This window comes from Panthera onca, chromosome D1 (assembly GCF_046562875.1).
Source record: "Panthera onca isolate mPanOnc1 chromosome D1, mPanOnc1 haplotype 2, whole genome shotgun sequence".
NCBI classification, from domain to species: Eukaryota; Metazoa; Chordata; class Mammalia; order Carnivora; family Felidae; genus Panthera; species Panthera onca.
This window is the reverse complement of record NC_138348.1, coordinates 2,055,205-2,069,303: the sequence shown is the minus strand read 5'-3', so window position 1 is coordinate 2,069,303 and position 14,099 is coordinate 2,055,205. Positions and strand designations below refer to the sequence as shown.

The following is a 14,099-nucleotide window of genomic DNA, read 5'->3' as shown; positions in this document are numbered from 1 at the left end:
ACAAAGCTGACCTCGGTGCTGGCTATGGGGACGGGGCAGTAATGGCCTGGGCTCAAGGTGCCTGTGGGTCACTGGGAGGGACCCTCCTGCCAGCGGGCTGGCTCCGGGCCTCTTCTCCTTCCCTGGGGCAGGGCAGACGGGCCCAGGGTGCTCCCCAGGAGGACAGGCGTGTTCCAAGGATGGGTCGCTCCCTCAGGAATCCAGGCGAGCGCAGGGCCCAGACAGATTTCGTGACTCCACGTTTATTAGGAAAAGCGTCACAATTAAGAGTCAAAATCATACTGTGAAACTCATTAAAACACAGATTCCAAATCACCTTAAATTATTCTGATTTCTGTGAGACGTGACGCCCGGGAGGAGCCCCTGTCCCATGCTCGGACCGTGACAGCCTCACGCAACTCCTCGCCCAGCAGCCGGCCAGGGGACACGACGGTTCTGTGCCTCTTTCCAGCTGATCGGACCTGGCGGGGAGCTGAGGCGGGGGCCGCACGCGGGGCAGGGAGTGAGCGGGAGAAGCTGCCAGTCCAAAGTGGGGGACATTCCACCCCCAGGGGAGCACTCTGGGGACCGCGGTGGGCTGGTCCCTCCTGCCGGAAGCCGTGGCCCAGGCCTGGGGCCTGCTGAGCGGGGCTCCGGGGCCTCCGTCATGGGCATCCTTGAGTTGGCATGGGCTGGGCCTGCCCTGCCCTGCCTGCCTTCTCCAGGGGTCCTGGGTTCGAGTCTGAGGGTGTGGTACCCCCAGACCCTGTCCAGGCTGCCCCTCTGTCTCCTCTCAGGAAGCCCCCTAGGGCCTACCAGGGTGGGCCTGCACTCCCTGTGCTGTCTCTTGGCCGTTCGTGGGATGGACCCAGTGCCTCGGGTGTCCAGCCTGAGCCCTGCCACTGTGTCCCAACTGCCACACGAGTGATGTGGGGTCCACGGTATGGTCTCAGAGCCGAGAGGGGCCCCCGAACCCAGCCAAGTTCTAGTACCCGCTGGCTGGGGAGAGGCGGCCTCAGGGACCCTTTAAGAGCAGGCTCTCGGGGCAGCGTGGCTCACGGCGGGGGTCTGGGGCCTGCGAGGGAGGGGCCGGTGACCCAGGGGGCCGCTGCTGGGTGGGAGGTGGGCCCGGCCGCCCGGGGCTCCTCCGGGCCTTCCCTCGAAGGCCTGGGGCCCCGAGCCCCCATCAGGACCCCTCCTCGGGGCCCCTGCGGGGCACAGTCAGCTGCTCGTAGGTGGGCAGGGCGTTGCCCGGCAGGAAGAGCTCAGGGTTGGTGGGGCCGCAGGGCTGCACCTGAGCCCCGCCGCCGCTGGGGGGGCGGCTCCCCGGGGGGCCGCCGTGGTGCAGGGACAGCAGCTGCTGAAGCATGTCCGTGATGAGCACCAGCCTCTGGTCCAGCTGCGCCACCTGTGGAGACGGGAGCAGAGGTGAGGCCGGTGGGGGCAGCCCAGGTGTGCACGTGGCCTCGGGGCCCCGGGCTCCGAGAAGCCCGGGGGCGGGAGGTGCCTTCGTGCAAATGCGCCCGGGCCCCGGTCATGCCCGTGTGCGCGCGGAACGAGCCCACGTGTGTCCGGGCCCCCCCCCCCCCCCCGCCCCCGCGCGTGTGTCTGCACTTGTGCAAGAGGCCCCTCCCGCCCCTTCTCCAGAAAGTGGAGCCCTGGGAGGGGCTCGAGGGTCACGGGGTGGGGTCCGCCCTCCGCCTGACCCCTCTGCCCCCCTACCGACGGCACCACCGTCTTCCTGCTGAGCCAGAAGATCAGGACCCCGTGTGCACCGACCCCCCCAGGGGTCAGGCCAGGGTCCCCGGCGCTCTTTCTGGCCACGTGGCCCGACGCTCTGTTTCAGTAGTCTGTTCTGCTCTGGGCACTGGGGCTGCCCCTGGTGGACAAGACAGGGCCACCCCATGAAACCGGAAGCGAATGCGGGCGCAGCACGGCCCGGGGCCAGCGAGCGCTTCCCCGGCAGGGGCTGCTGGGTAGCCAGCCAGGAGTGCAGGGTCGGGGGCCAGGCTGGGGCGGCGCAGGGAGTCCCGGTGGGCCCTGGGTTGGGTCCTGCCCGCAGGGAGTAGGCCAGGAGGCGTGCCGAGCCGGTGAGCCGTGGGCCCGTGGGGTCCGGGTGTGGGCCAGGGTCTGGGGTCACGGTGCCCTTGAGGGTGATTCCTTCCCGGTGCTCCATCAGAGAAGAAATCAGGCCTTCCTTCCGCTGCCTGGGGTACCGGGAGCACCGGGAGCACCGGGAGCGGTGGGGACGGGAGAGGAGGAGCGCAGTTCTACCTGAGGGCTCCGTCCTGGGCCGCCCGGGGCCCACTTCCCCGGGACCGGGCAGAGCCGGGTGCTGGCTGGCCGGCCCCGGGGAAGATGGCTGCGGGGCGAAGTGGCCTTAAACCCCCGAGGGCTGGAGACCCAGGAGCTGGTCCCCAGGGCGGCCCGCCCCCCTCCTGCCCACCCTAGACCCGGAGCTGGAGGGGAGGGCAGGGGAGGGAGGGGATGGTCGAAACAAGATGCAGACGGGGTCCCTCCTGAGGAGCTGAAGGAGTCCCTTCACCTGAGACCCTGTACCAGGTAGGCCAAGACGGGGGCCAGAAGGAGAAACCCCCGTCCCAGCAGCAGCCCCCCTCCATCAGAAGGGCTGTGGGAGGGGCCCTGCCCTTTCCCCAGAGGCAAAACCCGGGTGACCCGTCTCCCGGCTCTGTGGGGCTGAGGCCGGTGCCTCCCTCAGATGGAGCTGGGTCTGAGACGTAACCTGCGTAAGGTCCCCGGACAGGGGCCTGATCTCCTCTTCTCCCGGATAAATCTGGTGCCGGAGCCCCGGCTGTAGAGGGAAGGGGAAGGGGAGTGGGGCTTCTCTGGCTCAGCTGCGGTGGGGCCTGGGGCCGCTCCGCTCAACCACCCCCCGAACACCCCCCAGATGACCGTCCAACACCCTCGTTCTCTGTAGAGCCATTTGGAGGCCACTGACCGAGGCCCCAAGAAGACGACTTGCTCACGGCCACCGGCCGGGACCCCCGCCTCTCCCATTTCACCCCTGCGGCCCCCACCCCTGGGCTTCTGTGCCGGGAAGACACGCATGTCAGGCAGGGAGGGGTCAGGGCAGAGGCAGCCGGTCCTGGGAAGGGGTGAGAGCAGGGGTCTGGGCTGAGCTCAGAAGGCTGAGTGGACACTCACAGTGACCGAGACAGGAGGCGACGCGGCGGGGGGGGGGCTTGCTCGCCGTCACAGCCAAACCCCACCTCCCTCCCTGGCCCGAGACCCCCGGGGCCCCTCAGTTCCACTACCTGCGGGAGCCCTGGGAGGCCCACGGGAAGTCATCTGGGCTCCCCGAGGCCTGCACACCACTGGCTTTGAACAAGGCACATCCGGGCGTGGCCCAGTGGCACTTAACTGGCCCCAGCTCGGGTATCGATCGGTTTGGCATTAATTAAAGGACCAAGTACATTACAGAAGAGAATCTGTGGTTTCATAAGCTTTCACCCTACAGCACGTGCACATCTGTCGAAGCCCCCAGGTGTGCATGTGGGTACGGAAGCCTTTACAGGGTGTTCTGGGGCAAAGAGGAAACAGAGGTGTGGCAGGGATGCGGGAGGGGCGGGGGAGGCCGGGCCTCTCCTGGCCGCCTGGGCACCGTCCTGCGGTCCGTGCTGGGGCCGGCAGGGGTGCGGTGAACGGTGGTGGGGAGGGGGGGCCAAGCCTTCCAGAGCCCTCCCGGCCCCTTCCCCCGGAGCCGTGCCCCTCCTGGAGCTCAGTGGCTGGCCTTGGTGCCACTCCCTGCCCCCAGGGCTACCTTGGGCTCAGCTGCTGGCTCTGAGCACCCCAAGTCTGCCCTGTACTTCCCAGCCCCTAGGCCCTGCCCCTCAAGGCTGAGGGAGTCCGACACTCTTGTGCTTGGGGGCAGGGCATCAGGGTGGTCCCGGGACTCATGCAGCAGCCCCTTGGCAGGGGCCTTACTCGCCCGGGCCGGTGGGCTCCGAAGGGCCCGAGCTGGGGTGGCGGGCGGGTAGCTCCTGTCTGGCCTTGGGCCTGACTCTGTCACTTCCCAGCGAGACGGTCCCTGAGGTGGCCTTGTCCTGCGCTCTCTCTTCTCCACTTGGGCACAGGTGACTTTGTCCCCTTACCCGGTGGAAGGTGACGCGATGAGCACTCAGAGGGCCGGGGTAGCTGCCGTGGGCCACAGAGGTGCGTCCACCTGGCGGGTGCCCAGGGGAAGGCCGCCGTGCTCGGGCCCCGGAGCCGCTGGGGCAGATGGGTTTTGGGGATCTGGGACCTCATCCTTCCTTGCAATCTGATAGGGACTGAAAGACTAAGGCCGACAAAAGCGCCCTTGTTCCTGGTCTCCACTCAGCAGACGATGCACGCGGCCCTCGCAGGAGCAAAAAGCAATTAGAGTAAAAGCTAGCGAGAGGGCCCCGGGCGGCTGGTGATCAAACCCGAGGCGACAGGGTTCCTGTGTGATGTGGTTATGAATTTGTTTTCAAAAGAAAATCTTGAAAAAGAGTCTTTCAAGGGAAATTTTTGCAGAACCTGCCTGGCCTTGATCCCAGCCCCAGATCTGCTGATGGCCCTGGCCGCACTGGTGGGAGACAGCCAAGGGGTGGTGGGGGGTGGGGGGACACCAAGGCCTGGGGCTCGAGGGAGGGAGCCCCCTGCTCTGGGAGGCAGCTCGCGGTGCCCTGAGGCCACGGGCGGTCAGGGTCTCAAGGTGGGGCAGGACCTGCTCTCGGGACATCTGAGAGCCGTCTGTAGGGTCCCGGGACGAAGGTCACTTGGGCCCTCCTGTTTGCAGACTGTCCAGGACCCGTGTGGGCTGCAGGGAGTTGGGGGTCCGAGGCTCAAGGCACGCAGGAGTGTGGGGCCCCGGCTGGCTCCACGCTGGCTCACACGCCAGGGACATGCACGGGGACATGGCTGCCAGGACTCAGCCCGTCTGCATAACCTCACCTTTCACCTGCCCTCCGTCCGTCCTGCAGGCCCCCAGCTCTCCCCCTCCCATGTCACAGATACCAGGGAGGTGCGGGAGTGAAGGCCCAAGGAACGTGGGGGCCCTGGGGCTGCTGCCGGCCGTCTTCTCCCCTCCCCCCCCCCGGCTGCAGACCTGAGACACCTGCACGGTCCCCGTTCTCCCGGCCCCACCACTGCCGAGCCCATTAGACGGCGAAGCGGCTGCGGTCCAGGTGCACCTCGAGTCCCTGGAGGCTTCCTGGAGGAAGGGGTGTGGTGGCCCACAGCTGGGGGCAGGGCTAGGAGGGACTCGGGGTAGGGGTAGCTTCCCCCAGCCAGGAGGGAGCCCTGTGCTGGAAAGCTCAGGGCAGAAGCCCGCCTTGCCTGTCCAGGGCCCCGGGGCCCCAGCAGCACCCCAAAGTCTCACCCCAGAGTCTCCCGCCACCCCTTCCAAACACACAGAGCTCATGCGAAGCCCCCAACACAGGGTGGGACACGGGGTCTGAGGAGTGAATGCCGACCGGCCCGCCCTATGACACAGCCCGGCCACGCCGAGCGGGACCACGGGCCCTGCTGGACGCAGGAAGGACCGAGGGGGTGACACCCCACCTGGGGCCGTGGGGCCACCGAGCAGGTGGTCCCGTCCCCACTCCGGGACTTTCGGGGCCTCTATCCCTGTAGACTGCCACGCCTGTGCCCTGCTCCTGTGGGCGTGGCCCCTGGCCCTCGCTCAGAAAGCCGCTGCCTGGTCAGGGAGGGCGGCGGGGGTCACGGGGACCTATGACTTTTGCCCCCTGTGCCCTCCCGCACATGCCGGGCACCCGTGTCCACGCGGAGGTGTTGGGGTCTGCCTGCCCAGAGCTCTCCCCACTGACTGTGCCAGCAGGAGGGCCCCCTGATGCGACAGACGTGGTCCGCTGCCCTCTGGATCTGGAGCGCGCCAGGCTCGGGCGGGGGACACACACCGGCACGTGCACACTGCGAGCGCACGGCGTCCTGCACTCCCATCTGGGCCTTTCCACCTGTCTGGGCCCGGCCCGTCCCTTCCGCGGTTTCCTCGCCTCAGGAGAAGGTTGCAAATCTCGGCATCGGGCTCAGCGTCGTCTCTGTCGGTGGAGCCGGGGAGAGCCCTACCCCCCCCTCCCCTGCCACGGCCCAGCCCAGGCTAGGCCGCCGTGCTCCCTGGCTGGGACGATTGCAGTAGCCTGTCAGCCAGCTCTCCCCTGCAACGAGCTCCACCTCAGTCCCAGAAGCCGCGTCCCTGCTGTGGTCCCCCGGCACGTCCCCCTTGGCTTTCTGGCCTCCCCTCCTTCTTCCCTCTTTATTCAGTCCACTCCAGACCTCCGGGCCGGTCCGTAAACATGGTGGCCTGCGTCGGGGACGCTCCTGCTGTCTGCACCAGCCACTCCCACTGTTAGGTCTTACCAACATCACCGACCGAGCTCGCCGCCCTCCCGATCCCCCTGAGCAGCGCCTAACCTCTTTCCCCCGAGACGCCCAGTGTGGGTTTGTGTCGCTCATCAGAATCAGGCTCCACGCGCCTGGGACCCCCGCCCTTCCTCGCCAGCGCTGGGGGGCTCCGGTGAACGCTGGCATGATCAACGTGACGGGTGCTACGGGGCCCAGCCCCCCGGGGACCCTCGGGCCAAGGGGAAGGGGGGAGGTGCGAGGTGTCCCTGCCCGGCGGGCGGCCCGGCCGGCCCCGAGCGCGCATGTGGCCTGCGCTGGGCCCCCGACTCCTCGGGGCTCGGGAGCCCCCTCCCCCACGGCAAGCCGCTGACAACAGCACCCGTAAATCACCCTTTCGGGAGGGCCCGTGGGGCCGGGCCGTCTTACGGAGCTGGGTATGAGTGCGAATAGATCACAGCGCTTCGTAACGTCCTAATTTATGGCAGGAGACGGTGTAATTGCGTTTATGGCTTTGTTTTAGTGCTTTCGCTCTTGGAGGAAGACCGACCGTGTTTCTAGCTGCTGGGGTTTACTGCCAGTCCCCGGGGCAGCCGCTCGGCTGGGCCTTTCCGCCCTGCGGCCAGCGGGCGTGCACCCAGCCGCCCCGGGGGGCGTGCAGGGGAGCCGCGGGAGGCCGGGGGTGGGGGTGGGGGTGGCTGTGTGCATACAGGTGTGCCGCATAAGCGCGGGGTCCGGGAGCAAGGGGAGGGCCGGGCACCGGACAGGCCGCCTGGGTTCGGGTCCCAGCGCGGCGGGCTGGGGTGGGTCGCTGCCTGAGCCCGCTTCTCCGGGCGATGGCACAAGCCCCCTCGGCGGGAAGCTGCAGGGATTGAAAGGGTTCACGCTCGGGACCCCGGAACCAGGGCCCGGCACCCGCTGAACTCCGACGAAGGGTCCCGCTGCCTCGTGACCAGTGATTCCTGGGAGCGCGTGTTCAGGCGTGCACGTGTGCTGTGCGGACTGAGGCTGAGCCAGGATTCCGGCGCAGGCGGGTCGGCGCGTGTGTGTGCACACGCGCGTGCACGCACACCCACACCGGGCTTTACGGAGCACGGGAGACTGTGTCGGGGGATGCGTGGGCCGCTCGGGTGTGATTTTACACACTTCTCCACCCACCAAATCGTGCCCTGAGCTGCCGAGGGTGTGAGTGTGTCTAGCGGGACCTCGAGGCCCCTGGGCCTTTGCACGTGCCAAGGAGGTGAGCGCCGGGCCACAGCTGGCGGTGCTGCTGGGACAGCGCGACACAGGGGGTGAGCAGCAGGGGCCCCACTCGGCGGGGGGCTCTGCGAGGTGCCAGGTGTCTTCCAACAGGGACTCGTGGCCACCAACACGCGTCGTGTCCTCCCGCCGTCTCCCAGGCCTTCTGCTTGGGCGAACACCGGCCCAGAGAGGCAGGAGACACGGCAGCCACTGCGTCTCGGCCCCAGCACCGGTGTCACCGGGGGCTCGATGGGTGGGCACTTTGCTAAGGTGAGTGTTTTGGAGGCCGCGGACCAGGGCCCCTGTCCCAGCCCGTCCCTCGCGTCGCCTGCTGTGCCGTTCGCGCTGCAGGGCGGATGGAGGAGGCCGCGCACAAGGAGGAGGCAGGTGGCCTGAGCCGGGTCTCGGCCGGGTCCTTGGCGTACCGTGACCGGACGGTGAGGGCCTGGTCGGGGCCACTCCCCAGGCCCCTTCCGGAGGCCTGCCTGGGCCTGGCTGGCCCTCGCTGAGCACGCCGCAGGAGCACGGGTCGCCTGCCTCTGAGAAAGTCCTTCTCCCCGCCCACAGACACGTGCTTGCCTGGGGGCGGGAGAAGGGGGGACCCCCAGCACCGCCGGGCTCCGGGCCGTCCGCCGACGGGGGCCTCAGGATCATGGCGCAACCCTGCACACCCAGCCCTAGGGCGTCCCTCTGCACAGACACCCCCAACTCCAGGCCCCAGCTCCGTGCTCCCCGCCGGGACTCCAGGACCTCGCCTCCGCCGGCACACGGGTCTCACGGGGTCTCGGCCCAGCAGGGTCCCAGAGGGCACCCGGGCTCCAGCCTGCCCCCCGCCCTGTCCTCCCAGCTCAGACATTCACACAGTACAGCACTCAGTACCTCCCACCCGCTGGGGCCCTGAATCCAACCCCCGGCCTCTCCTTCTCCGACGCCCCAGCCTGGCCGGCCGCGTCGCTGGATGGGACTGTCATAGCCAGTCCGCGGAATTCCCGGAGTGAAAGCAAATCTTCCGCAGCCCCCTCACCCAGTCCTCCCTGATCCTCTTCTCTCAGACCCTGAGCACATACGCCCCTGTTGGTCCTGCCCCAGGGCCTTTGAACGTGCTATTCGCTCTGCCACCACGTCGTATAACCTCAGCTCCAATGTTGAGAGCAGACTTCCCCGACCTTTCCAGCCAGGAGCCTCCTGATCTCACTGCTCACAGTTCCGTCTACACCTCTCTCCCCTCCGCAAAATGTCCTAGTGTGTTGGTTTACTTCCTCGTGGCCCCTTCCACCAACCGAAGGCTCCCGAGGCCGGGCCTTCGACCACGCTGTCACTGTTGTATCCCCAGAGGGTCTCCCAGAGCCTGGCAGGTAGTAGGTGCCGGGTAGATACACGTGGGATAAAGTCGGTGCCTCACAAATACTGCTGGCTGAGCGAACGAGGCCCCCTGACATTCTCTGGGGGCCCCAGTGCCAGGCAGGAGGGACAGAGGTCCCCCAAACCCAGGGCTTGCTCTGTCTCTGGAGCAGGGGCCAGGAGCACTGCCGCTACTGCTCTCAGGCCTTTCCATTGTCATTGATTTGTAAGCGCTCTTTGTATATTAAGGAAGTCTGTCCTTTGACACGTACATCCCGACCGGCTTTCCCTAGTGTGCCGTTTGCGTGGTGAATCAGTTTGTGGCAGTCGTGAATATTATGTTTCGTCTTGCCGTACAAAAGTCTTATTTATCTGTTTGCTTTTTCACGCAGTGGGCGTTATCCCTCTTCCCCTTTCCGGCTTCCAGATTTCTGTGCACATTTGGGTGGCCCTTTCTTCCTGGCGCTTGTTTGGATGTGTACTTTACCCGCAAACCTTTGATTTGCATGGGAGTTAGTTTGAACTAAGGTTTCAGTGCTGATCCTATCGACTCACCGAACTTTACTGAGTGGTCTTCCTTTTCCCCTCTGCGCACGAAGACCTTCTTATACACGATGTTCGTTACGCCCCAACCTACCTTGTCATCTGCGCGAAGACCCTAATAATGGCGGCCTAACAACGCGCTTTGCTCTGGGTCATTCCTACGTGGCAGGGCTGTTCTTTCTGGAGGTGGAGCTCCGTCCTCGGAAGCTCCGTCCCCGGGCCCAGCAGAAGAGGCCTCGAGGGGAGCGGGGACCAGCTCACCGGGACAAGGCCAGCGTGCTCTGCCCTTGGCCCCCGCGGCCCGAGGGATGCGTTCTTCTGCTCCCACCCGGGGGAAGCCTGTCCTCTGTCCCACTGTGTGGTCCGAGCCCATCGCCCGCCCTGCCGGCCCCGGCCTCGGAGCCCCCTGTCTGGCCCCGCTCCCGCCCCCTCCCTCCTGGCCGTGAGGAACATCCTCCTGGGACCCCACGTGGCTCGTGCCCTCAGCTCGTCCCCGTTCTGCCATCTCCTCCACGAAGCCTCCCTGGGTTCTGTCCTGCATGCAGAGAGCTGCCCCCCAGGCCCCGGCCCCCGTCTACCTTTCCTTTCCTCCAAAGCTCATGCCCACACCACCGGCCTGTTTCTCATGGGTTTTACTTCCTGTCCCCCCTCCCCCCCCCCCCCCCCCCGGACGAAAAGCCCTGCAGAGTTTGTGTGCGCTGTGCTGTTCGTCGACACAGTCCGTCCTCCCGGACACGCAGTCCCCTGCCCTCCCCCCGCGCCTTCGTCGGGGACGACACATCCACGGCCCCAGCAAGCCCCACTGAGGCCTCCGCGGCCGGCTTACAGCAACGCTTCAGGGAGGAGAAGGCTCCCGGCGCGGGGGGGGGGGGGGTCGGGGCAGAGTCAGGGGGACCCGGAAGGGGGGCCTGGGCGGTGGGCTGGGGGAGACCCCGGGTGGGGCTCGGGCCTCCCTGCCGGGCCGGCCAGCCCCTAGCGGGGCCTCCGGGGGGTCCCGGCAGCGGAGGCCAAGCAGGGGCCGCCGCCCGCCCTGCCCACGTCCGGCAGCCCTGGGCCGGGCCGACAGAGCCGCCCTGCTCGGGGGCCGGGCCAGCGGGAATGTAGGGCAGGCTGGAAACGGGGGCTGGAAGCGAGAGGCCGTGTTTATGTTGGCGGTGCAAACGCCCCACCTGCGTTTGATTCTCCCCCGCCTCCCCCCTGCGCTGCCCCTCTGACGAGCCCCAGAGTCCAGGAAGCCAGGGGGACGCCGGGCAGGACACTTCGTACCTGGAGCCAGCGGCGGGGCGGGGGGGCGGGGTGCCTCGGCCGGACCCCAGGCCGGCGGGAGGGTGATAGCCCGCCCGGCGACGGCTGGCAGGTGGGCAGGGGCTGCCGGTGGCTGTGCTGGCCGTGTGCTTTCTGCCACCGGCCGCTTCTGGTCAGGCCTGGCCACCCCCACACCCCCACCCGGGGGGGGGGGCCCTCGGCCGGGGCCTGGCGTACGGGAGCCCTAAGCCCGCCAGCCTCCGGGCCACCTAGCGGTGCCCCCTCCAGGCTCGGCTCACCCTCCCTGCTGCTCTCCATGGCCAACAGGCCTCGCCTCCGTCCTCACAGCCCGTCTTGGCCCTAAGCGCAGCCCCTGGAGGTCTCCCTACTGCCCTCGGAATGGAGACACGGCCCCGCCTTGGCCACAGGGCCCCTCACGGTCTGGGCCCTGTGTCCCACCTCAGTCACTGCCCCTTCATGCCCCAGGCTGGCTTCTTCCGGTTCCTTGGATGTGCCACAACCCTCCCTGCCTCAGGACCTTTGCACCAGCCGGTCCCACTTCCTGGAATAGTCCACCCCTCCGCAGAGCCCACAGATCAGATCCTTCTCCTTCTTCTGCCCCGGGCGCCGCTGGCATTGTTGGCTTCCTCAACATCTGCCTCCCTGAAAGCAGGGACAGGCCATCCGTGACCCCTCACCGGCCGGCTGACTCTGGGCCCAACGGGGAGGGGACAGCTGCATGGGGCAGCTGAAGGGGCCCGTCTGACAATGGAGGTCCCGTGCATGTGCTTGGGTCTCCTGGGGGGCAGGGCCTGGCTCCCCTGGACAGTCCCTCAGGCCCATGAAAGAAGGAGAAGGCCCCAGGGTGTCCCCCAGGTTCCCAGCACCTCACAGCTGCCTCTGACCAGTTCCCTGTCCCCCAGCTCCGGCCACACCCACGGCCCAGAGCGTTCTCTCTGCCCCCCTCTCTCAGGCCGCGCTCCCTGTCCCCGCTCAGCCTGGGCCCACAGGCTGGGGCCCGTGCACCCAACCCCACCTGCCCGGCCCCGCCGGCCGAGCCCCCTCCCCAGTCCACGGCCCGGCCCGGCTGGGGGTTCTTGTGGTCTCGTTTTCCAGCCGGCCCGCTTGCAAGGTGCGTGTGGTCTAAGTGCTGCCCCCAAACGCCAAGACGTTTCAGAGAGTTGTCCCCTTGGACCGGCCGCCTCACCCCGGCTCCTCTCCCCTCCCAGGTCACCCGGCTTTTCCCCCTGCGGCTGTACTCGAAGGCACCGACGGGCGCACGTGGACAGACTCCCTCCGCGGCAGGTCTTAGCATTAATGGTAACGGGAGACGCTGGGGCTCTCCACTCGCTTGTTTTTATTCCACACAGGTCTTGGGGCTGTCTTGTGGAAACGTGTCCACGGAGCCTGCTCCTGGGGGCGGCCACGCAGGGAGCCTGTTGGTGGGGCTCTGGGAGAGTCACGTGGCCGGTGGGCTCTGCTCCGGGAAGTGGCCTTCTGGGGGCCGTGGCCAAGGCTGTGCTCTGCAGTGGCCCTTCCACGTGGCCCCTGCACCTGCCTTCCTGCTCCCACTGGCCCCTCCTTGGCCCGGGGCTCACAGTCAAGCCTTGAGGGATGACCCTCCCCTCTTGCTAAAGGCTTCTTCCTCCTTTATTCTGGGGACTGGGCTGCCCCGCAGGTGGGGTGGGCCTCCTGTGACCCCGCCCCCGACATGCCCTCGACCCCAGAGACCACTGGCCCCCGACAGAGCACTTTGTGTCCTTCGGCCGTCTCTCACCTTCCCCACCCCCTTGCCACCAGGAAGGATCGCTTCTGCCCGACACCTGTCCCCCTGGCCGCTTGGCTAAGCCACACGCTGTGTCCCCTGCTCCCCGGCCGCTGCAGACCCGGGACAGTCCGCCCGCATCAGGCCCGGGGGTCCCCCAGAACGCTGCCGGCTCGCACCCTGCTGGCCCACTCACCTCCCACGGTCTGCCGCCTCCCCCAGAGCTCTGCGTGCCCTTCTCCGTCTGCATCTCGAGGACCCGGGGGAGAGGGGTCCTCTGCCCTGGCCTGTCCTCGGGCTGTCCAGCCGCTGTCCGAGGCCGCCCCGCGGACAACACCAGCCAGCTTAGCTCTCTCCCCTCTCCCCAGGTCACCGGCATGCCCCTCCCTCCACCAGCAGACTCCCCATCACGAACGGCAAAACGAACGAAGCCCTCCCTTGACTTTGCCCCGTGGCCACAGCCCCCACCCCCGTCTCTCCTGGGAGGTGCTGTCCCCTGTCCTCCGGGCCCAGGCCGGGCAGCACCTGCGTCCAGCACCGCACACAGGCCTCCTGCCTGCTGGGCCGCCTCTGCAAGACGTCAAGGCGTCCGGGACTCAGTGAGTCCTCTCTGGGCCCGACGTCTCTCCCAGGCCGCTCCTGTCCGAGATCCCTGCTTAGGTAAAGGGTCAGGTCAGAGATCCCGGGGCCTCCCGGCTCCTTGCTCTCGGATCTCTCATGTGAACCAACCCCAGAGGCACCAGCGTGGTCAAGGCTGGACATATTCAGGGCCCAGCAAATCCATCTCGAATCTGAGCCTCCTTCCTGCCCGCCATAGCCGTTGCCCTGGGCTGAGCCACCAGCAACCCGCCGCATGCCACGGCCGCCTCTCACCTGCGGCCCCATAGCCACTCTAAGACCTCAGGAGAAGGGCTTAATATAAGGGCTCCCCACGCCCTCAGCGCCAAGGCCAGGGTCACCGTCGTGGCCCTGATGCCCATCACAATCCAGGCACGTCTTCCTTGCTGCCCCTGCTTGATCGGCTCTGTCTTATGGGCCTTCCGTGCAGGCTCAGCCCTGCCACGGGGCCTTTGCACCTGCTGCCCGTGAGGCAGGCTCTCCGCTCTGTGAGCTTCAGGCTGCCTCTGCCGTCCTTTAAGCATTTACATAAGTGCCCCTCTCAGGTACCACCCCCATCCCGGCAGGCCCGTGACCTATCCGCTGCCCTGTCCTTGGCCCCTATCACCGTTTTGCCGCCCCGTCTCCTTTTGTGTCTCTGTCCACTGCAGATGGTCAGCTCCTTGAGGGCGGGGCTCGTCGCAGCTGCTAGGCCAGGGCCGGGCGCATGGTAGGTGCTTCGTGAAGACTCGTGCAGAAGGGGCCACCAGGGGCCGGGACTGTTCAGGTCGGCTCCAGGGAGGGTGACCAACAGAGGGGCTGAGGGGCTCGGCCCGCGTGTGTGTTCATGCACGCGTGTGTGCGTGGGTGCGTGCATGGTGCACACACACGAGCTTCCGCCAGAGCTGTGCCGAGGGCCACACCGGCCGCGGGTGAAAGCTGGGAGCCGGCACCTGCAGGACTCAGGGGTGGCGGCCGGGACGGGGGTGCGGGAGGGCTAAGGTACAGACCGGCCCCCCGCGGTCCCCGGGGGCCCTGCCTGCTC

At 67.5% G+C, this 14,099-nt stretch overlaps 1 protein-coding gene across 6 annotated transcripts in view; it reads right to left on the bottom strand.

Moving 5' to 3' along the window:
• Positions 1 to 214: 214 nt before the first annotated feature.
• Positions 215 to 14,099, bottom strand: part of KCNQ1 (potassium voltage-gated channel subfamily Q member 1) — a 319,343-nt gene continuing 305,458 nt past the window's right edge. For 2 of the 6 annotated variants that reach the window (XM_078433825.2, XM_078433822.2), the window contains one exon: positions 216 to 1,387. In XM_078433825.2, coding sequence (XP_078289951.1) covers positions 1,166 to 1,387 — 222 coding nt within the window. In that variant the 3' untranslated portion in view covers positions 216 to 1,165. Of the gene's footprint in view, positions 1,388 to 2,722; positions 2,792 to 14,099 lie in introns of all 6 variants that reach the window. The other 4 variants (XM_078433824.2, XM_078433821.2, XR_013550302.2 and 1 more) reach the window with 4 other exon arrangements.